The sequence below is a fragment of the Osmerus eperlanus genome, chromosome 19, assembly GCF_963692335.1.
Source record: "Osmerus eperlanus chromosome 19, fOsmEpe2.1, whole genome shotgun sequence".
In the NCBI taxonomy this organism is placed as follows: domain Eukaryota; kingdom Metazoa; phylum Chordata; class Actinopteri; order Osmeriformes; family Osmeridae; genus Osmerus; species Osmerus eperlanus.
The window spans coordinates 12,453,788-12,476,217 of NC_085036.1; the positions used below are offsets into that span (position 1 = coordinate 12,453,788).

The following is a 22,430-nucleotide window of genomic DNA, read 5'->3' on the forward strand; positions in this document are numbered from 1 at the left end:
CTGAAATTAATTATTTTCATGAACAGATTGACAAAGTTTAGGCTGTGGCAATGAAGTTAAGGTTAGCAGTTAGATAGACTTTTGATTTAAGTAAGGGGAGTGCCGAACATGTTGTCGCCGTTTGACTTCCTACAGCTGTGTAGATGTTTTTGTAGTGTCTCGCATAGGCTACAGCGTTGCAGTGAGCAACACTGGTTTGAAACCACAGGTAATGATAATTTCACCCACAAATCGTTTACTTGTAATGTAATGTCATAATAAATCCTACAACGAAAATGTATTTGTGAGGAATGTTTATTTTAACCATTGAAAACAGATGCATCATAGACCACTGTAGTATGTGTTGCCCGGGCAACAGAGGCTAATGTCATGATGCTAATACTTCAGTGACATAGTAGACTACTGTTTCCGAAAGTAGATGTACTTCCTTAATAAAATCAGCTTATATCGTACATTACACGTCACAATTGTGTGTCATATCAGAAAGTAAAATTAGTAAATAGTTATCACCCTGGCCTCTTTGCTTGTGGCGTTTCTGCAGCTGCCTTGCAGTAAAGCAGTTAGCTTAGCTATCTCCCAGAAGTTAACGAGCTGCTAAACTAATGTTCTTCTAGAGGTAGTCACGCGAGTTTTCGTGACGTAAGTAGCGTCATTGACTGTGGCTAGCAAGTTAGCCACCGTTAGCTTCACTTTTCGCCACAAAAACTTAATTTCCACTTAAACCATGCAACGGAACGTAAATCCCAATAGAAGCAACTCAATGGCTACCAAGACGAAACTTTTGACACCTAGTTTGTGTATGTAGGCCAAATATTGACTGAGTTTTAGGGGGGCAAAAAGAAATAATAATAATATATATGTGAGAGAACAAAGGTTGTGCCCTTGCCGAAGACAAAGCACACCCAACTAATCTAGTCGATGAGTCATTTGCCACAACAAATAACCTCTAGTAAATATTCCTAGTGAATTAACTCACAGTACGTTTGATATTTTATCATAAATAATTATGTTCCGTTATATTAAAAAGGACATGCAGTGAAGTGGCCATGAATAAAAACACCCTCTACTGAATCAATTATTTGTTGAAATTCTAGGCTACAGTCGAAATGAAACTATCGATGCAACTTGACATCACTGGTGTTTTCCAGACCTACACAGACGAGGACAACAGGGGTCGTTTTCGAAGCAGGAAACCACTTTAATGTTTCTCGAGATGAGTAATATGAGATGTGTAATATACTCAGAGATCATAAGTCAGAGTAACTGACTGAGTAACTGACTGAAACATTCAATCTAAACAATACCAACAATAACAATATGCTATATACATTTATGTACACTCTAAAAAAATGCTGGGTTATTTTTTCTACCCAAACGCTGGGTTGAGCTATTGGGTCATTTTGTTGGGTTATTTCCATGGTGCTGGGTAGTTTGGGGGTTTTTGTGCAGCCCAGCCGCTGGGTTAGTGGCTGGGTCATTTTTCGGCAACAGTTGAAACAATGCAGATTGTCCTCCTCCTCTCTTTTACCCTTACGTCACCTGGTACCTTACCCAGCGCCGGACTCACTTTAACAGCAAAAATACTAGTCCGGCGGTGTAGCCAAATTTCTTGCAGCAACTGAATGGTGAGATTCTCCGAGTCCTAGCTTAGGTGTTGTTGAGGATATTAGCCGTTACCTCAGTTTGCAACCGGCTAACTTAGTCTACATTTACTAGTCTAGCCAACGAGGCAAATTTTAACTATACAGAATAACCCCACCGAAATAAACGTACTGTACTGCAAATAATTTGTTTTAAGGAGTTTTTATTTGCACCTAGCTAGCTGCTTTTTGACTGTTTACAGTACCGTAGCTCTAACTTAGAGCTAACTAGCTAGTACTTAAGAGTCTAAGTACTAGCTAGTTAGTCAAAAGTGGATGATGATACAAATAGAAAAGGTAGTCTACAGTACTTTAAACAGTTTCTAACAACGTTATGTTTTCTCCGTGTTTATGATTCCATTTAAATAGTTGTATGTGCTTACTTCTTTTTGCTATACAACTTGTTCAGGTAATGCTAGCTAGGCATTGAGGCGTTGAATGATCAACCCAACATTCTGGGTTAAATGGTCAACCCATCTTGCTGGGTTAGTTTAACCCAACGTGTGTTCTGTCCTATATTTAACCAGCTGCTGGGTTGGAAACAACCCAAACTGGGTAGTTTTAAACCCAGCATTTAACCCATTGATGAGGTCAAATTAACCCAGCCTTCTAGTCAATATGAACCATATTTGGGTTGAATGATCAACCCAACATGCTGGGTTAAATGGTCAACCCATCATGCTGGGTTAGTTTAACCCAACGTGTGTTCTGTCCTATATTTAACCAGCCGCTGGGTTGGAAACTACCCAACCTGGGTTGTTTTCAACCCAGCATTTTTTAGAGTGTAGGCCTATGTACATTTATATAAATTCTATAAAAATATCCAAGTTATCTATTGCTTTTGAACCAGTATGTATTAATGCAGGGGTGGCCAACCCTGTATTAATATTTAATATGTTTTGAGTTTTAAGTACATATTACATAAAGAGTTGATGGTGAGAGGTCATCATCTCCACGTCTCGTTGACTGAATGGATGACACTGTTGCTCTTGGAGCTGAGAGCGTACATGTTTTTAAACTTCCCCTGCAAGGCACAGAGAGTGGCCCTCCTGTAGGTGCTGGACAGCAGGTAGTACAGGACGGGGTCCAGGCAGCTGTTGAGGGCCGAGAGGAGCAGGGTGAGCTCGTTCAGCATGTGCAGGATCTGCTTGCTGCTCACCTCCCCGATCACGCCCATCTGGGCGAGCACGTAGGGTACTCTGACCACGTGATAGGGCAGGAAACACAGGGTGAAGATGAAGGGCACCACCAAGGTCTTCAGGATCACCCTGCTCTTCTTCCTCCGGGCCCGGGCGTCCTGACAGCCCAGAGACATGGCCCTCAGCTTGACGGCGATCTGCCCGTAGAAGCAGACCAAGAAGAGGAAGGCGCCGACGAACAAGGCGACCGCGGTCAGGTTGACCACGCCGCCGACCAGGCCCTTGTGATGGAAGTGGAAGCAGATGCGGTCGCACGGGCGCTCGCTGCTGTTGCTGAGGAAGAAGAGCGACATGACGAGGACGAGCCCGGCCCACACGCCACGGGAGGCCCTGCGGCTCCAGGCCTCCGTCTGCATGCGCCGCACCCACACCGGCTTGAGGATCTTCAGGTAGCGGTCCAGGCTGATCAGGCTGAGGAACAGGATGCTGGCGTACATGTTGAGGTAGAAGAAGACGCCCACCATCTTGCAGAGGAGGAAGGGGCCCTCTGTGTTGTGGTAGTACACACGCAAGGGCAGGCAGAGGACGAGGAGGAAGTCGGCAATGCCCAGGTGTCTCAGGTACACCGCCATGGACGAGACAGACTGCTTCCTGAGGAAGAACACCAGTATGGTCATGGTGTTGTTCAACAGTCCTATGAGGCAGATGAGGGAATAGGAAGCGGGGAGCGCCGCAGACAGGAAGCTGTCCTTGATCTCGCAAGTGTTGTTTCCATCAGGTCCGCTAGAGTTCACCGCTAGCTGTGTCATCCTGAACTATTTGAAACTAAATTAACAAATTCATAAAACGTGGTAAAAAAATGTAATTCCGGTCCCTCCGGACCAAGAGCAGATTAGATGAGTCACCTGAGGATGAGAGGGGACAAAAAAAACATACATTTACCTTTTCATTTCTTTAGCAGTCGCTTTTATCCAAAGCGACGTACAACCAGTGTGCACATAAAGTACAGCAGAGAATCGAGCATCAGAAGTGCAGAGTTTTAACTACTGAATGTGACATTGGTCACATTCAAGAAACAGTCTGTAATTACTAACCACATTGCAAAGTACACAAAAAGCCTCAATTCTAAACTGGTACACTGCCAGACAATTTTCCAGAGATTGTTGGAGGAGATATTCTCTCTCTCACATTTCAAAATGTAACGTTTAATGTCAGGTTAGGTGGCTGAGCGGTGAGGGAATCGGGCTAGTAATCCGAAGGTTGCCAGTTCGATTCCCGGTCATGCCAACTGACGTTGTGTCCTTGGGCAAGGCACTTCACCCTACTTGCCTCTAGAATGTCCCTGTACTTACTGTAAGTCGCTCTGGATAAGAGCGTCTGCTAAATGACTAAATGTAAATGTAATGTTTGTGTCCCCCTGTCGTGGTGTGTGACCAGAAAGAAAACATACAGAACAGAGAGGTACAACAAAAACGATAATAGCAATGACAATGGTAACATTAACATTCTACACAAGTTGAATCGATAAACCAGCAGCTGGGTTAAAGTGAGTCCGGCGCTGGGTAAGGTACCAGGTGACGTAAGGGTAAAAGAGAGGAGGAGGACAATCTGCATTGTTTCAACTGTTCAACAAGTTCTACACAGATCGGATCATTGCTGGCAGACTTACTTGAGTAACGTTCTCTCTCCACTCTTGGTTTGCTGCGACTCAGAGCCTGTGAGTCAGACAATGATGCCTCTTACTGTAATGCAAACCTTATCTAACGAGGAAGACACATTTGCAACATGGGTGTGCACCAAACCACTGCTTACATGGAACCTCAGTGGCTTCCTATACACCTTCCACTGAAAGAAAGAGACTGTGAGAAAGCGTAGAGGAGCTGATGAGAAGATAGACACAGGCAGACAGACAGGTAGTAAAGCAGGCAGACAGACAGATAGTAAAACAGGCAGACAAACATGTAGTAGGACAGACAGACAGGAAAGCAGACAGGCAGGCAGGCTGGCAGACAGACATGATGATGCTAAGCCTAAAATATAAACAAAACTTTTCTGGGAGATTTAAGCTGCAGGTGTTTGAGTTGGATTTGTAAAGCTACAAACCTGTTCTTTCTACAATCCTCTCATCCTCAAACAAATGTTTGCTTTGAACGGGATCTAATGCTGCTATATTTTGCACTTTGGCCATTTTTTTTAAATCACTTTTATTTATATAAGTGAATGAACTTTAAACACGGGTACGGGTAAGCGTGTAGTACATGTATTCCTACTCGCGATTAGTAGTTGGTAGAAAGTTGTGTTTTTAGGTCTTGTGATCACCACCTCCTACTTTGGTTGCAAGTGCAATAGCCGTAAAAAGTGGTTTGATCCAACTTTTCTCATTACTTAAGTGGGTGTAGTATCCTGATTCTGCCGCAAGATGGCAGACAAATAACATGCAGCAAACAGGAAAGCCTTGTGTCATTCGTGTAGGATGTTTATAGATGTTTGTTACAGATTGTGCAACTGTGTTATTGCCACGATAAAATACGATTCTAACATGCATAGCCGTTGATATTCACAATCAGACTGCGCAGTAATAGGCTTATCAACCGATGAAAAATAAGTAGCCTAGTAGACGAGCTCCATGTAATAACCAAACTCACTAATTGAAATAGAAGCGTGTGACATAGGCTTTTCATTGGCGTCATGCTGTGTGTAGTACATGATTTCTACAGCATAGGCGCACTTGCACATAGTCGCTCATCTGCGTTGAAGGAAAACACCATTTCTGAGGGGGAATTCTCTCCGCGGTAATGCATTTTACTGCTGTGCGGCAATACCCACCACTTTAGTACCGCAACGAGCAGTGAATCCGTGCATCTGTAGGCCTGCACCGCCATGATAGACTTGAGAAGTTTTCGCCGCGCATTCTCCAGCTGTTGCGACCGTTTTTTGGTTTGCCCCCGAGGTTGTCACCAGGACGTCAGAGCTACCCGGGAGAGGAAGCTGCAATAGAGCCAGCCCCCTGAACACTCCAGTGTTTACTTGCGGCTGCTGTGTCAGCTTGTCCTGCAGTAGTCTAGTTCATTAGCCCCCACAGCACCAATTGATCCGAACCTCGGACTTCAACCTACAGCGGCGACTTATCACACCGCTCCCTTATCGCTCTTTCCCCCTCTTTCTCCGATATCTCGGGCAAGCCTTCTGCGGACCTTGAGCAAGGGCACTTTAGGTTCACCGGTTTTGTTTAGCCTAGAAGCAGGATGACATTAAAATCCAATAAAAACGAACCCGCTGTCAGACTTGAGCGGGTGAACAGCGCTCGAACTGCGCTCTCAGATCTGTACCTTGAACAACTGCTTCAAAACAAACCAAAGTCAGAAAAGGTAAGATGTTTCCACTGTACGTAGATTACCATTGCCATTGTTACAGAATTAGAACATGACCATTGGCTCATATGTCGAATTTGTACCGAATGTGCGTGTTTTGCGACATTAGAAACATTTTGCTGCTTGAAGCTGGGTCAATATCCTGTATTTATTTTAAGTTACAAAGGTAGAATGGGGGATGCGCTTTATATCCCGCGCTGGTCACCACTGGTACAACCCGGTTTAAAGCCGACCTAATCTTTATTTATTTATTTAGAACTAGGCTGCATCACATCAAACATGTGCAGATGTCAAAGTAGCCCCACATTTGCTTTGTAGTTTGACAATGATGCTTTTAGACTTGAGCCTGAGCCACAATTTGGATGGATCAGCATTATGAAAAATTCAGAGACTGATCCTGCCTCTTTCCCAGGGTTTTCACTTAAACGCTGGATGAGTGTTAGGACAAGACCAGCAGACACATGGTATGCAGATTCATTTCTGCAAAAAGCGTAAGAAGGAACAGAAACTGTTTAAAAAGGTGTTTTCTAGCGACTGTTGGTACATTATGAAAGTTCGGCTGTGACGTCACACTGTTAGAAGAGCTGTTTTCTCAAGTATAGCTCATCATATGCTATACAGCTAACTAGCTTGCTAACTCGACGAATTGATGAATTAAGGTATGCTTTGAAATTGATGTCTCCTGACATACGCTCAGAAAACAGATCAGGGTTTTCTGATTGATTGAACTATATGAATGTAAATGGGCCACACAGGATTTCTGAGGGCCTGGGAGATGTTCAATGAAATACCTAGTTATAAACCTTTGTCCCAGAGCAACTCAACAGCCTTAATGTCATCAAGCCTTACTGTAGTGGAGTAGACCTGTCAGTGCTGGGGGAGAGGGGGGGGTTAAACCTTTTTTGTTTTTTTTAAACATTTTATTCATTTGGCGGGTTATTTTATCCGAGGCGACACACAACTAGCTCATATAGAAGGTACAGCGGATGATCAAGGATCAGAAGTGCAGCGTTCAACGATATTTTGGTGATCAGAGTCAAGGAACAGTATGTACTTACTAGTCGCTTCGCAAAGTAACCACATCTGGACTACAAGGCACAGTGAAGGAAAATGAATCCTACTTGATTGTCTTGGTTTGAGAACGTGCAGAGCAGGTGGATGTGTTCGACCTCAGCAGGAAGCCAAGAAACAAGCCTGATTCGTCCAGTCTTTTCTGACGACCAACGACTTTTAGGCCTCTGCTGATCGAGATTCTGGCCTGTCTGAGGTCAGAGGATTAAGGGGTAGAGAGCACGTTTGGGCCCTTTCTGTCAGAGCAGGGTGACTGAATTAAGTTGAGACATAGTTAACCCCTCTTTTGAAGTGGAATGAGGGGTTAAGACAGTTTTTCTTGGAAGAAGAAGAAGGTAATGACTTATAGAAGGAGTTATGAAGTCACGTGGAGAGGACAAAGAAATGTCAAATTCAAACTTGTACTCCCAGACCCCCCTGAGAGAACTAATGGCTGTTGTAAGTGCCTCTGACTACTTTTTGATCCCCCCCCCCTCCCCCCCCCCCCTCCCACAAAATAGATTCTTCACCCTCAACTGATTCAGTTATGTTGTCATGGCTTATGGTGATGGCTGATGCTGTAATTGGCTAAATGACTAAGTAGTGTAACAGGCTGTTGAGTGGCCTTGTTCCAGCGGTACATTCTAACCGTGGAAGAGTTGCAGACACACACACACGACTTGTATGTGACTTTGTGCAGGTGTCATACCAAGGTGTTCCTCATGGAGGATTTATAAAATTAACATCTTATGTGAGACCTGCATGCTTTCCATATTAGGTATGCGTGTGACACACGACTCGCGTTCTAGCTTGCATGCATGTACATGCATGTACTCTTGATAGTCTTTGTGCAGTCTGTTAGTGTTTCTGTGTGTGTGCGTGTGTGTACAAGCCTTACAGAAAACCAGTTACCTGGTGAGAGTGGGCTCAGCCTGACATCCCTGTGACGTGTTTGACTGGGGACCTGCCTAATCACGCAGGCTAAATCACTGCAGCTCTTCTATAAATACATCCAGGCATGTCTGCCTGCCTGCCCGTCGCACCCCACCCCACCCTCGTCTCTGCAGTGACGAGGGGACCCCACTCACCCATCGATCCGTTTCATCAAAAGCCTACCCTGCCGGAGCTGTCACTACGCCACATCTCAGCTGGCTTTGCGTCCCTTGAATGAGACAAAGCAAAGGACCTAGTCTGTTATTGTCCGAGTGGTTTTGGGGAGCGTTGTTTGCATGTGCTGTGCAGACTGTGGCCTGATACACCAGTGTGGGCTCACAGACCACTGACTTCTCTAGTTACTGCTGTGGACCCGCAAGATCAGGTGAATCAATACTCTTCCATTCTAAATACCTGCCCCGCCCTACCTACAGTCCTGTATAGGGGATGGACAGATGCATACCAGAAGAGAGACAGTCTATAGAAGGTTCTAACTTGGAACAGTTCACTGACTCCAGATAGATGGATAGATAGAAGGCAGATGTCTGGCCTACCTACCTATCTCCATTTATATAACAACTTCTTGTATGATACGTCAACCCTGTAGGCACATTCCTTCTCATACATCTTGGAACTACAACAGATATTCCACGAGGGGGGATGTGAATCTCTGGATAGACCGAGCACACCCCTCCCTACTCGAACCTGTTTGGTACATCCTTCTCTGTACCTCTGACATCACCCCTCCCCCAAAGCAGTAACCAAACTAGCGTCAGCACTGGAAGACTACACTCCCCAGAGGGCTTTTGCTCACACACGGGTCAAGGGTCAGCCGCAGGAACAACCAGGAAATGGCGTGCGAAAAAATGACAAGAGACAAGACTGACGGCTTGTGTGACCCTGTGATCACGTGACCCCTGTCGTTCTCTGTCAGAGCGTTGAAAGGAGGCCAGCCCCGAACGGCTTGTTTTTCTCCTCTCAGTCAGGGAGTGCCAGGGTCTTTCACAGTACTACTTCACTTTAGACAACCCGAGGCTCCTGTCAGCACCAGCAGAGACAAATTAACCAGACTGCTCCCATTTCTAAGCCACAAGGCTTATACACAGAGCTGCTGTAATCTGTTCATAATGCCAGAGTTAGACTAATAGGCCTACCTGAGAAGTGGGGCTACGCCCCATGCAACTGATCATCTGATTGTCTTTCTGTGGCCACCGTTGCTCATATGTTAAGGACTCCTGTTATTGAGATAGAAGGGGGTGCCTTGGGATCTTTTGCCATCTATTTATTGCTCACTAAGTGGAACTGTTCTAATTTAACACTTTTTAGAATCTCTCGCCCCTGTTTTATAACGCACTTTTACCCTCGGTTCATTGTTGAGGTGTTGGATAAAACACCTTGTAGTCTACACTTGAACTGGAGCACATCAATTTTGCAGACCTGACCCCAAATTCAGCCTACGATGTAAGCGTTTTTTGGACTAATCGCAAGGAACAGCAGTTAATAAAAAATGAACGAACATGGAACACCTGATTCCCCTGCACATTTAGAGGATGCCTGTGCTGTGGCGTGTCGCCGCTGACATCAGCGTTTTCTCTTTTACACCACTATTACAGATATTCATTATCCAGACGATACCAGTGGACCTTTAGACTGAGGCCCAACGGCTTCCTCCAGGCATGTGACTTTCCTCTCAGTCCAGCCAAGGTCAGCAGTTTGGCGGGAGGAGATATGGAAGGGGGAGAGTGTGTCTTCACTGTGGTGACTCATCTTACTCATCAGATCCCCCCCACCCCCTGTCTGTCTAGGGGTGTCATCTCGTCACTGTTGACCATGAGCAGCAGTCTAAATAGAGCTGCACTGAGTGTACCAGGCTATGCAACAACCCAGCCAGTACATATCTGTTTTATGTTGCTGCGTAAACAACTTGTTTACTCTCTCTGGGGTCTCCAGCTGGGACACACCCAGCCATGTTCAGAGAGACACTAGGTGTTCACTCATTGATCTGCTGCAAACATGCAATCATCTTAACTTGGAAGTAGGAAATCATAAAACATATCCACACATATAAGAATAATTTACCCACACAGCAATGTAGTTCATTAGGTTGAAAATAAAAGTGTTGTAATCACTCTCACCATATACTGTATCTAACTCCATAGCCCATGACTCATTTTCATTTTTTAGAAATGGGCTAAATGGGGAAATGGGAGTCGTGTTGTGTCATCATGATCGAGGGTTGGAAGGCAGTGAGTCTGGTCTGCTCAGGATGAGGGCTGATTTCCTCCTTGCTCAGCGTTTTACCTCCTGAAGGCTCTTTATTTTGCACATGCCATCCTGGGTGTGTCTATCTGCAGCAGAAGACCCTGTGCTACATAGTGTACCCCAAGCAGATATCACACTAGTCCCAAAAAAAAAAAACAGCAAAACGTTTCATTAAGGTTACTTTAACTACCATGTAAGTTACCATGTATGTTAGGTGATTTGTAGGATAAAGCATCTTCTAAATTAATCAAATGTAAATCTACATAGGAATCTCTATATAAATAAATGGTATTAGTGTATTAGCTCCCCATAGCCTTGATGTAAAGTGTTGCTATGTAGTTGATGCAACTTTTAACAGTGTTGTGCGGCATTCCAGTCTGACACAACTTGTTCCTGACCTTGAGTCAGAGTTAGTGTGCTGTATGAGAAGTATGTACCTTTTTTAACGACAGTTACGATCCACAACACAGTCCTTTTCTTGATCATGCCTTTTTACTTTGACCTTTGACCTGTAATCCTATCTCAAGTGAATCCTAAACCACTCAGCTACAGGGAACAATGAGTGACTGACGATAAAGGAAATGATTTCGTCAAAACAAGATGTATTTTCCTTTCCCCCAAACGTACCAAGGCCATCTGGCCTTTTTCTTTCAACTTCACTGGCCAATAAATCAGCTTTCAAAATGTCAGGCAGCAGTATTAACTCAGAAGACCTCTGTTAAGGTCTACCTCATCATTCTATAAATCATAGCAGATGAATATTAGATCATTTATTGTGATCTAAATGTACACTTATTAAAAGACCTGCGTAAGGTTTACAAGGGCGGATTCCTGACCTGATACTGACACATTTCATGTTCGTATATGTAGCTATCTGTTCAACCATGGATTATCTGCAAGATAACAGATTTTTTAACCTTACACAATCACACATTGCACTTTCCACCTGGCAGCGTAGGAGTTCTCATTGTGTTACTTCAGCCATAAAAACAGTGACCTTTGACCCAGTTGGGTGAATGCACCATACTGTACAAACTGAGTTAGATTATCACGATGGCGCATGATAGACTGTGTTAATCTGTAGCAGCGATGTTAATATGATGGTGGTGCCAATGGAGGATCAGATCGTGTCTAACCCTGAAGGCGTACACGACGTGAACGCAGCTGTTCTGGACAGATCCCGGGGGATGTGACGTTTGTGCCGCATGGCTTATTATCTGAGCATGGGAACACAACAATGACAGGATTGGTGTCCCTGGATTGACACAAATTCCTGTGTTATCCAAGACGCATTGTTTCTTTCCCCACGCCAAAGCCATTCTTAAATAGAAAAGAAAGAAAAAGAATATTGATTTGTTAATGCAAGTACCATTTTACATGAACAAGCACCTATAATGAAACCCAAGGGCAACCACAGAGTCATTTGACCAAGGTTGTCATTAGTTGCTAGGTACAATATCCTGTATTGATGTAATTTACGTGTTCATTTGTACTTTTTGTTCCATCAACTGCTATTCTTAAAAAATGCTCCTACCAACCCATTGGGTGTATCCAAGACGACCCTTTGCCAGGTGGACCCGATTGGTTGTACCTGGCTAATGAGGTGTTAAAAATGCAGGGTTAATTTTCAACCCGGAACAGATGTTGAATCCGCAAATTAAACATGTCTGTTGGGGAAGCTTGAGGGAAAAGCTCTTGCTAATGGGCCAAGAGATTCTGATGGTTCACCGCCCTGTTAGGATTACAACAGAGCAGTTTATTGTGCTTATGCCAACACAGTGAATGTTGTTGTTGGGGCCAGGAATACACAGAGTACTACTATGTTCATTCCAATCTCCACTGATCAATCAGTAAATGAATCACCACTGCTACATTTCCTAACCCACAAATCACCTCAACTGAGTTGCTACTATGGGTCCCAACAGGAAATGCACCGATAGGTAAACCGCAGAAACATTTTGTCAGCTAAGCCACAGAGCACTAACCGCTTGGCGGTTAGGTGACGCATCAACATCCATGGATTCTGTGTTGCTGTTTTCCAGGCGGCCATGCAAACAGAGACCAAGGGAGCTGAAGTGTATACTAACGGGAGTGCTGGCCTCATGAACGGTGCGGAGTTGACCAGAATGAGAGAGGTGGCGTTTGAAAAGAATCCCTCGGAGCCGATGGTAAACGGTTCATTCCTCTGTCCTGTGTATTGGTGGGGATTCAGAAGCTTGATTTGAGGACAGTTCTGCGTGCTTCCCTAACTGTTTTTTCCTTGCCTTTTAGGGAGTGACTCTGAAACTGAATGAAAAACAAAAATGCACTGTTGCGAGAATATTGCATGGAGGAATGATACACAGGCAAGGTATCTATCTCTGCCACCGCCTTACACAAAGTCTTGCTGCAGTAAACCTGTTCTTAAACTGTAGGATTACTTAAATCCTAACATAAGCTTTCTGTGGGTTTGGAACATTTCTGGGAACTTTTATTTCAGTTTAGGAAAAATGGGACCAGCACTTTCTGTGTTATGTTCACATTATTGTCCGGTCTAATACCGTCACTAACCCAGTTACTTTCTCTCCAGGTTCCTTACATGAAGGTGATGAAATAGCAGAGATCAATGGAACGACTGTTGCCAATCAGTCGGTGGACCAGCTACAAAAGATCCTGGTAAATATTTCCTCCAGGCCTTTGATGCTTGGACCGGTGATGGCGTGACAGGGTGCAGTCTGGTCTTTCATCTGCTGGAAGCGTTCCTGAGACTGGAAAGCATTTCAGGAGGTTTATCAGTTGTTGTTCTGTTCCATCGCAGAAGGACACAAACGGGGTGGTCACCATGAAAGTCATCCCCAAGAAGAAGAGTCGCTCGCTAGTCTGTGAGGTAGGAGAACGCCGGCGCTCGCCTGAACACGTTCAACCTTTCTTCTCTCTGTTCTCTCACTTTCTGGCCTCTATTTGCTTCTATTTTTAGTTATGAAATGTCGTTTCCAGTGTAAGAATGATCAAGAATGTGGTTGGCTTTTTGAACCAAGAAAACATTCTGTTCAGATCCTGCTCGAAAGCTAACCACATCAGATACGTGAGACCTCTCTCTCTCCCCCCTCCAATCATGTTTCTCTTCTTATGGCGTTAGTTTGTTTCTTTGTCAGGTGATTCCTCACTGAGACAGTGAGAGAGCCAGGTGACTATACAGCATTAGAGTCCTCTAGAGGCCTAATAAGATACACATCACTCACATTAGAGACGCAAATTAGACTTGGAACACTATTGGTGTTTCACTCTGCCATCTGCTGGCCACATTATGTTCTAAATCCTCCTGTGCTTTGGAAACTAATACAATGGGTGCAAATTGTAACAGAGCTTGACCTAAATGACATGGTCTTTAATCAAATGTATTGAGCGCACCTACTGTGGTATAGTTTTGAATTGGAAATTACTTATTAAACACACTGTGTACATTATAATGTGGACAGTAATGGCAGTCTGTGTAAAGCTTTTCCCCCCATTATGACATAACGACAACTGTAGTATCCTGTAAACGATAACCTTTAAGAAACCCAGTCCCATCCTGTGTAGTCTGCAAGATCCTTTAAACCGTAAACACAGTACATCCCAACTGGAAAGTCAACTTGAAGCTTTTATAACTCAACTAGATTCAAAACTAACTCTTAACATGTACAGTACGTAGCGGTTAGTTGTTCTAGGATAAGATCAATCAAGTCCACCTCATGCTGGTAACTTTAAACTGCCAATCATCACAACCACCATTTCATATCTGTACTGCACACCTCAGTTACCCAGGTCCCACCCAGAGGGTAGCATCTCACGCCTCCTATGTGTCGCCCACTTCCAGATGTACATGAGAGCTCAGTTTGACTACGACCCTGCCAAGGATGACCTCATCCCCTGCAAAGAAGCAGGGATGAAGTTCCAGACAGGGGACATCATCCAGATCATCAACAAGCAGGATCCCAACTGGTGGCAAGGCAGGGTGGAGAGCTCTGCCGCTGACTTTGCTGGCCTCATACCCTCCCCCGAACTTCAAGAATGGTACGACCCAACGGTGTATTGACCTGTAATGTTAATACAAGAATCGGACAGGACCATGTAGGGAAAAGGGAGAGTGGGTGAGGTAGCTGTGAAGAAATAGCTGTGACACTATGGTTTATGGGTAGGTGTTCTGAGTGACTAATTGACCTTTGCTCTCCAGGCGGGTGGCCAGTAAGAGCAAGGCCGTAGGACAGGCGAGCCAATCATGCAGCCCCTTTGGAAAGAAGAAAAAGTGCAAAGACAAGTACCTAGCCAAGCACAGCTCCAGTAAGTGCTGTGCAAGTTCACATTTACAGTATTTTTTTATTGCGGTATTTGATCATGTTGTAAAATATGGGTTCTCTTCTATGGAAGGAAATCAGCAAATACATTCATATTTAAATTTTAAAGAGGTGAATTCAAAACCAACAAATTCGGTGGTGTTTGAATTTCAATATTAAGTATTCAATGCCTTTTTAAAATTCTAAACATTGTCACTGATTTGCTTCCATATTCTTCTTTAGTTTTTGACCAGCTGGATGTCATTTCGTACGAAGAAGTTGTTCAGCTCCCTGCCTTTAACAGAAAAACGCTGGTGCTTATTGGTGAGAGCTGTTCGGTGTCTAACGTTAACTTCCTTTAGCATAAACACCTGCAGTAATTCATATTTCCATCCAGTTCCCTTTCTGGTCTAATTGTCGATCTTCGTTTAGGGGCACCGGGTGTCGGAAGAAGCCATATTAAAAGTGTGTTGCTGACCAAATACTCCGACAAGTTTGCCTACCCTGCGCCACGTAAGAGATCTAGACAAACTTTCCTTTCCTGGGTTCCTGCAGTGGCTTGAAACACTTTTCTCTCTGAATCTTACAACCTCATGAACCTGTTTTGTGTCCAGACACCACGAGACCCTCGCGGAAGGAGGAGGAGCACGGGAAGGAGTACTACTTCATCTCCAACGAGGTCATGACCAAGTGCATCACCGGGAACGAGCTGCTAGAGTACGGAAGCTTCCAGGGCTTCATGTTTGGCACCAAAATCGATACGATCCACAAGATTCACGAGCAGGACAAGATAGCTCTGCTTGATGTGGAGCCACAGGTGGGGATTGTGTGCCTGGGATCATACCTTGTACTTGAACACGAACGATGACTCAAGTAGAAACAATTATTAAGCAATAATGACAGTGCAAAGTAACAGTATGTTTGGTGTGTTTGGTTTAGACACTGAAACTTCTGCGGACTGCTGAGTTTGCTCCTTTAGTGGTGTTCATTGCCCCCACCACCACGGCTCCCCAGGTAAACACCGACTGAACACGAAGATACATTGTTTGAGCATACAAAACCCATCAATATGACCACAGCAGCTGGCGTTAACCGTTTTAAACATGACATCCAGTCAATTCTGTTTGCACGATTAATTGCACTGTACCTCGATATATTTACATTTGATTTTAATTTGTATATATTTCTACTCTCCTAGACGTTTATAACCTAGTATGTTCTAGTCAAGCATTTTAACACTCAAATTTACTATTGAGACAAAAACACCCAGATGTGGCCCTTCCTTTTCCAGTCGGAGAGCCTGCAGACCATCCAGAAGGAGTCGGAAGCCATCCTGGGCACCTACAGACACTTTTTTGACGTGGTGCTGGTCAACAACGATGTGGAAGAAAGTGTCATGGCCGTGGAGGCGGCCATCGAACGCGCCTCCTCCAGCCCTCAGTGGGTCCCCGTCTCCTGGGTCTACTGACCCGTGTCCCAGGCATTCATGACCTTTTGTTAAATAACTGGTGCAATATATTAAAAACCCTCACTCCTGTAAAACCTGTCAATTAAATCCCACCTCAAAATTTGGTTGATGTAATTGTCAATAGGTTTTACACCAAAAAAAAAATCATAGGCAAGAAAGCAATATAAAAGATTTATTTGAGAATTGTGAAACAAAGGGATATTTACATGTTAAGACCCTTCTGCTTAGGGGGGTGCCACACCTAGATAATGTTAGCAATGCAAAAGGACCACTACTGTGAACGACCAATCACCTAACAGGGTTCCCATCATGTGTTACCTTTGATGTGTGCCATTAAATCCCAAATCAACTCATGTTTGTGTTCAAATACAGGGATGTCTTCTGCAGTATATAAACATACTGTCAACTTGAGTGATATAATCTGTTGGTGATGTTTCTCATTGTCTCAACTCAAATGTATACCTCATGTCATGTAAGGAACTTTTAATCTGAATTAAAACTCCCACTCCACAAGAATGTTGTCTGAGTTGGTGTAGAGGGACGTTATCAATGCATGTGTGCTGGAACTGAAGTCGACAGCCAAACCACCCCCACCATGTGACTCATGAAGGACAAGGACAAGCTTTAGAAAAAGAATTAAGTTCATTTCAATTGACAGTTTATCCTTTAGTCATTTCTGTATTTACAACATGATAAAAAACAAAACACTGACAGCTTTCTTATGTTTGAGGATTGACCCAGAGGATGCAGATATCCACAAGGCAAGTACTTAAAACTGGGATAAACAAACATTCACACAAGTACAAAACAAGGTGATCCAGGAGAGGTCTGGAGGTTAAAGGTCATCATAAAGCTGACCTCTCCCTGCAGGTTAAACTGGACCAAAAAAAAAAAAAAAGATCCCATGTAGGGGTTCCTCCTCTGCCAGGGCCCTGTCCAATGCCATCCAACCAGTGTCAGAATATCTACAGGCACTCTTTCGGACAGCTCATTCCAGTGGTCCTTTCATTGTCTGTGATTTTGAAGCCCACAGGCGGTTCACTCCGATCCAGCCTCCGCCTCTTTCTTCTTCTTCTTTTTCTTCTTCTTGGCACTCTCTCCCACCTGAGGACAAAGAGACACGTTATTCCAGAAGATGGCCCCGGAGCAGGGTGGAAATGTTTCAGTCCCCCCCCCTCACAAATCTGAGATGTAGAAGACGTAAGGAACAGACAGGACCAGAGGGGTCGAGCCCAGATTCACATCTCCCTTCAATCTGGCAGACTGACTCCCTCTGAAGCCACAGGGCAGGCAGGAAAGGGATAACTGTCTGCTTTCACAAAACTCCACCCTTCCCAATAAACCTATCCACACCATAACGCAGTCGTACATGTAGATATGCATTACATGGTGTAATATTAATGATAGTTCCAACGAGGTCCAGACACTCACCTCCTCTTCAGCTTCCGCAGGTGCCTCCTCAGGTGCCTCCTCCACCACCTCCTCGCTCACTTTCTGCTTCTTGTCTTTTTTTTTCTTCTTCTTCTCCTTCTTGAGGTCTTCCGCTGATGGCGTGGTGGGGGCGGAGGGTTTAGTGCCTGGCGCTTCGCCCTCGCTGTCACTGGCCTCTCTCTTCCTCTGGAGACAGAGCGGGACAGTCATGTAGGGGGGACAGGTGGAGATACCAGAATGGTGTCTGGACTTGATGCATCACCACCATCCATTTGAAACCCTGATCAGTGTTCATGATGACTTACCTTGGTGACCACAGGCTCAGTGGCATCTTCTACGGTTATCTTGGACACACTGATGAGAGAGGGAAGTATTCAAGTTAAAATACAATATTTTTTTAAAAGACAACTGCAATAAATATTTAAATCAAGTTTGACAGGACATGGGTGTTGTAGTCCGAGGACAAGCTTACTTGTAGTCCACGTAGCCTTCCTTCCAGCCCGAGGGAGTGCTGCCGTTGGGCTTCCCGTGTTTGTCCAGCAGCCCCTTCTGAATCATCATTTTCTTCTGGCTGGCCTGGATGGTGCAGACACCAGCATTACAATCCAGGATGCAATTACAGCACCCACAATTGACTAAATAAACTGTACATATACTAAAGGTTAATTTGATATATTCTCTAATCTACCCATCTGCACTATAGGGAACAATGACAAGTTACATAACTTAATTTTGATTGATAAGCCCCCCTTTGTTTAGAGGCCAGTATAAGGATTTCTAATCAGATTAAGACGTACACCCAGTCTACCAGTGTCTGCGTCTTACCTTGGGCCCCAGGCCCCACTTGCGTGGGTAAGTGTCCCTCTCCATGATCACCCTCTTGATCTTGGCCACGACACCGTGGTCACACGTCGATATCACCGCTGTCGTCATGAGAGCCACCGCTGAAAGCCAAGAAAAGAAAAAAAAAACATTAAAACCTCTAAAACTAATTAGTTCTAGGAAAATAACATTTTAGGAAGCCGTCAGACAAGGGAGATAGATAAGTCATCTTCGCACAAAGCTAATGCAATCTATATATCATCATCACATGACTTGGCGAGAAACAGCTACCTCTCAAGTGTCCGGTACATACCCAAGCAAATGGCCTCTCCTTTGGTCGTTATGACGACGATATCCTGGTTGATCTCGATGCCGTCCTCGTAGCGCAGGACTCCCGGCAGCATGATCTTGGCGCCGTAGCAGATGGCGTTGACCTGAAGCAGAAAGAATGCAGATTCAGCACCCTGCCCTCAGCTAGACCACAGCAGAAGCACCCTAACCCTGTCTGCTGTCTACACCAACACTGAGATTAACGTGTTACTGTAATTTTTCATAAGTAACATGATCAACTCTCTAATCCCATCCACTTTACTATCACCATACTGTTTCTGCTAGGGCTTGGGCGGACGAGCCAGAAACAGAGGGCCTCTCACCGCGCTGTCCTTCATCACCAGCCTCTTGTGGGAGATGAGCAGCTTCTCCAGGGGGTAGATGACCCTGCGCAGGTACGTCTCGTCCTTGTTGTGGTCAAACTGCCACTGAGCGTCCAGCACGTCGTGCATGGTCACCAAGTTATCCTGCGAGGGGACAGGAAAGTTCAGATGACCGTGCTTATTTGTGATTATTAAAATGACCGTATTACATGGTGTAGAATAGGCTACCTAATGACGGACTGTTGGACTGAGTGGCCTTAAGTGGCTGACGTGGCCACCCATGTTGAACCACTGCAGGCCAGTTTCTATACCAAAGGCTAATTACCAGAACTGGGGAGAGAGCCCAGAGCTGAACTCAACACTTTGGATTTCAGCCACATGGCTTTAAAAAATATATATATTGATCACTTCCTAACCCCCCTCAGTGTTGAAGATAAGTCGTTAGTAAAGGTGGGCAGGGCCAGCAGGAGACTCACCCTCTCTCCCAGGACCCCCGAGCGCACCCTCCTCAGCTCCTGCATCTGGCCCCCCACCCCTAGGAGCAGCCCCAGGTGGACACACAGAGTACGGATGTAGGTCCCCGCCTCACAGCTCACCCAGAAGATACCTGGAACACGTAGAACCACAAAATCAGAACGCTAAGAAAACCCTCGTTGGACAAAGTTAAGAAATCTAATTTAAAAAATCCAGGATTTGACCATTAAATTCACAAAACACTTCCTTACCCAGTCTCCTCTCTGGGTCGTACTCCACCAGCTTGCTCTCGTAGACGGTCCTGACTCTCAGCTGCCGTTTGACGGCGGCGATGAGCGGCGGCCTCTGGAACAGCGCTCCTGTGAGAGTCTCCAGCCCCTGAGGAGAAATGCAGCTTTAACACACTTCTGATCATTTCATCTGCTGTGCTTTTTAAATACAAGGTGTGTTCATGTCCACTAACTGAATCAAACCAATGTTTGATTTGCGCTTACAGACTTGGCTGTATTTTCTTAGGCTAAGTCAACATTACAAGCGAACTTACCCTAGCAAGTGTATGCTCGCTCTCAATAGCATTGTGCAGCCGAACAATTCCCACATACTCTTTGCCTGAAACGGACAGCATAAGAGTAGTAAGGAGAGGCAACTCTTAGTGATTTTTGATAACCCTTCAGGGAGGGGGGAATCGTGACGCGGCGAGACTAAGGACAACCCCTTACCGGCGCTCTGCTGGGACTTGACGAGGCGCGTGGCTCTGTCGATGCACACAATCAGGCAGCCTGTCACCTTGGGATCCAGAGTCCCGCTGTGTCCGGTCTTCTCCACGCGGAGAATGCGCCGGATCCAGGCCACCACCTCGTGCGATGACGGGTTGGCAGGCTTGTCCAGGTTGATGAATCCGGTCCTGCGAAGCCACACGAACATTTACGGGGGGGGTTAGAGAGAAGACGGGCCCCTTGCGTGGACTTATTATAAAGGATGTCGAGCCATCAGACATGGGTGATAGATAGGTAGTCATCTTTGCACTATGTGCTAATGCAATCTAATTAATTCATCATGTGGCTATAAAATATAAAAAACAATGTGACCAGTAGATACCTGACATAATCCAGGATGTTCCTTTTTAAGGGGTTGGAGCCATTCGGTAAGGGCGTGTAGTGAGCTGTCCGGATGTTCAGCTTGTCAAAGTTCTACAACACATGAGAAGGCGTCGTGAGTTCTAGACAAGGTGAAGTTTGACAGTTTTACTCCAAGAGAATGTGAATGTAATCAGATGTTTAAACTCGTCTTAGTTGTGGTCAAGCCATTTGCCCATGCGACAGCGAGTCTGTCCACCACGCAGTTACCCCAGTAGAACACTAGGGTTACCACGCATGGCCAGGTTACTGAACCCTCTGGGTCAAGAACTGGCCCAGAGGGCTGCAAGGCTAAGGCCCAACAGCACTCAGAGAATGGATAAACAGGTTCATCATGTTCACGTTGCTAAATGCTTTGAGATGAAGGCTTGAAAACTCACTTTGAGCAGCAAGGGCCACTGAGAGGTGTCCAAACTGGCAACTCTAGACTCTGGTTTGATGAGAAAATCCCCACTTTCCTGAATATCCTGTTGACCGAGGAGAGTTTTAGCCAACGAGTTTATAAATTAGATGTACAATCAATGCTACTTCGAGATCAGCTTACCCCAACTTCGTCATCGTTAACTTTATTTTCCTTCTTTTTCTTGTGCTTCTTTGCAGAGGCGACTACCCAGTAGGAAAAAAAGGATCCATTAATACAATCTAACGGCTTTCAACATTTCACATTGCTTCGATATCGCCCTAGAGAAGCTTGAATTATATCGAAAAGACAATACATCGCCAAAAAAGGTTGAGGCCTTGAGTCGCAACCTTTGCGAATGTATTGACAAAATTGACTAACACATCCTTAAATAAGACCATGCAAAACGTTCACGATCGCACGTTAAATGTTTTGGCATGAAGTGCCATTAGATACCCAGCTACTTTGCGAAATCTAGCTAGATCCCACGTGGCCACTTCCACTGGCACGTGGTAGAGTGCTAGCTAGTGCTGCATGGCCGCTAGTTAGCTAGTCAGTCAATTCGTATATAATACTTGCCAATACCTCATCGAATCAAGAGAATCAGGGTTTTGGCAATGTCGCCAAGACATGATTACACGCTACTTACATTTCCTGCATACATTAAGCTACATCTGATATAACTATGACGCAGCTAGCCGCATATCGTATCAACCGGGCTAACGGAAAGCGCCATGCACGTGTGGCTGGAACGTTAAGATATGTGCAACGTTAACGTGCTCAGAATCTGATTTGACATAAGTAGTTAATACACGTAGTTACAGTAAAAACGGAGAAAACTTCGTAGGTAGTAATAATATAGGCTACAGGCCCGTGATGTCGCTGGGTCATTGAAGTCAGGTTGCGCCTGTACCTTTCAGGCTAACCCACCATGTTACGCAGATGTTGGCAAGCGTACATTTTCCCTAAACGAATATAAATATTTATCAATTTTACAGTGACGCCATTTCTACGTTATATATCTACCTGGTAAGTGGTTCAGTTATGTTACAAGACAGCTAAGAGTGCACAGAAACATTTTGTAGAACTTACTTTCTCCGTCCGCCATCTTCATGCGACTTGAGTTCAGGCTGCAGCGGTCCAGAAGACAGATCCACACGTGGTTCTTCAATGCGCATGACTTGTAAAGGCAACTTCTAAATCTCACGATATGTCATTTTCAAAAAGGCTGCTACAAAATCTCACGATAGGTCATTTTCAGTCTCCGCCCACCGTTGGTTTAGTGTCCAAGGCTGCGTTCCGTTCTATCACGCTGTATCCTTATATGTGCTCTGGTATCAAGGCTTTCTAAGGAGA

The 22,430-nt window shown here is 44.8% G+C and overlaps 3 protein-coding genes and 3 non-coding genes across 7 annotated transcripts; 1 reads left to right on the top strand and 5 right to left on the bottom strand.

Annotated features, from left to right (window-relative positions):
• Positions 1-2,429: 2,429 nt before the first annotated feature.
• On the bottom strand, positions 2,430-5,733 carry gpr34l (G protein-coupled receptor 34 like). 2 transcript variants are annotated; one of them, XM_062486357.1, is made up of 2 exons: positions 5,606-5,733; positions 2,430-3,684 (listed from the first exon to the last, which is right to left on the bottom strand). In XM_062486357.1, exon 2 carries the CDS (start codon positions 3,586-3,588, stop codon positions 2,587-2,589), a length of 1,002 nt encoding a protein of 333 aa, XP_062342341.1. In that variant the 5' UTR covers positions 3,589-3,684; positions 5,606-5,733; the 3' UTR covers positions 2,430-2,586. The 2 variants fall into 2 exon arrangements, with proteins under 2 accessions (XP_062342341.1, XP_062342343.1); XM_062486359.1 differs by lacking the exon at positions 5,606-5,733 and adding an exon at positions 4,449-4,539.
• A 95-nt stretch (positions 5,734-5,828) lies between these two features.
• On the top strand, positions 5,829-16,674 carry mpp1 (MAGUK p55 scaffold protein 1). The gene is made up of 12 exons (XM_062486355.1): positions 5,829-6,147; positions 12,438-12,563; positions 12,667-12,745; positions 12,965-13,050; positions 13,193-13,261; positions 14,234-14,430; positions 14,591-14,697; positions 14,934-15,014; positions 15,123-15,203; positions 15,305-15,507; positions 15,630-15,704; positions 15,982-16,674. The coding sequence occupies exons 1-12, from the start codon at positions 6,025-6,027 to the stop codon at positions 16,156-16,158; spliced, it is 1,404 nt and encodes a 467-aa protein (XP_062342339.1). The 5' UTR covers positions 5,829-6,024; the 3' UTR covers positions 16,159-16,674.
• A 107-nt stretch (positions 16,675-16,781) lies between these two features.
• Positions 16,782-22,301, bottom strand: dkc1 (dyskeratosis congenita 1, dyskerin). The gene is made up of 15 exons (XM_062486354.1): positions 22,167-22,301; positions 21,219-21,280; positions 21,055-21,141; positions 20,637-20,728; positions 20,258-20,442; positions 20,083-20,147; positions 19,790-19,916; positions 19,541-19,671; positions 19,065-19,208; positions 18,725-18,845; positions 18,415-18,533; positions 18,062-18,165; positions 17,895-17,943; positions 17,590-17,775; positions 16,782-17,262 (listed from the first exon to the last, which is right to left on the bottom strand). Exons 1-15 carry the CDS (start codon positions 22,186-22,188, stop codon positions 17,197-17,199), a joined length of 1,560 nt encoding a protein of 519 aa, XP_062342338.1. The 5' UTR covers positions 22,189-22,301; the 3' UTR covers positions 16,782-17,196.
• Positions 19,302-19,433, bottom strand: LOC134040160 (small nucleolar RNA SNORA36 family). Its single transcript, XR_009932870.1, has one exon. It is a non-coding gene; the product is annotated as a small nucleolar RNA SNORA36 family (small nucleolar RNA).
• LOC134040149 (small nucleolar RNA SNORD83) lies at positions 20,523-20,601 on the bottom strand. Its single transcript, XR_009932860.1, has one exon. It is a non-coding gene; the product is annotated as a small nucleolar RNA SNORD83 (small nucleolar RNA).
• Positions 20,804-21,016, bottom strand: LOC134040167 (small nucleolar RNA SNORD17). The gene has a single exon (XR_009932876.1). It is a non-coding gene; the product is annotated as a small nucleolar RNA SNORD17 (small nucleolar RNA).
• Positions 22,302-22,430: the final 129 nt, after the last annotated feature.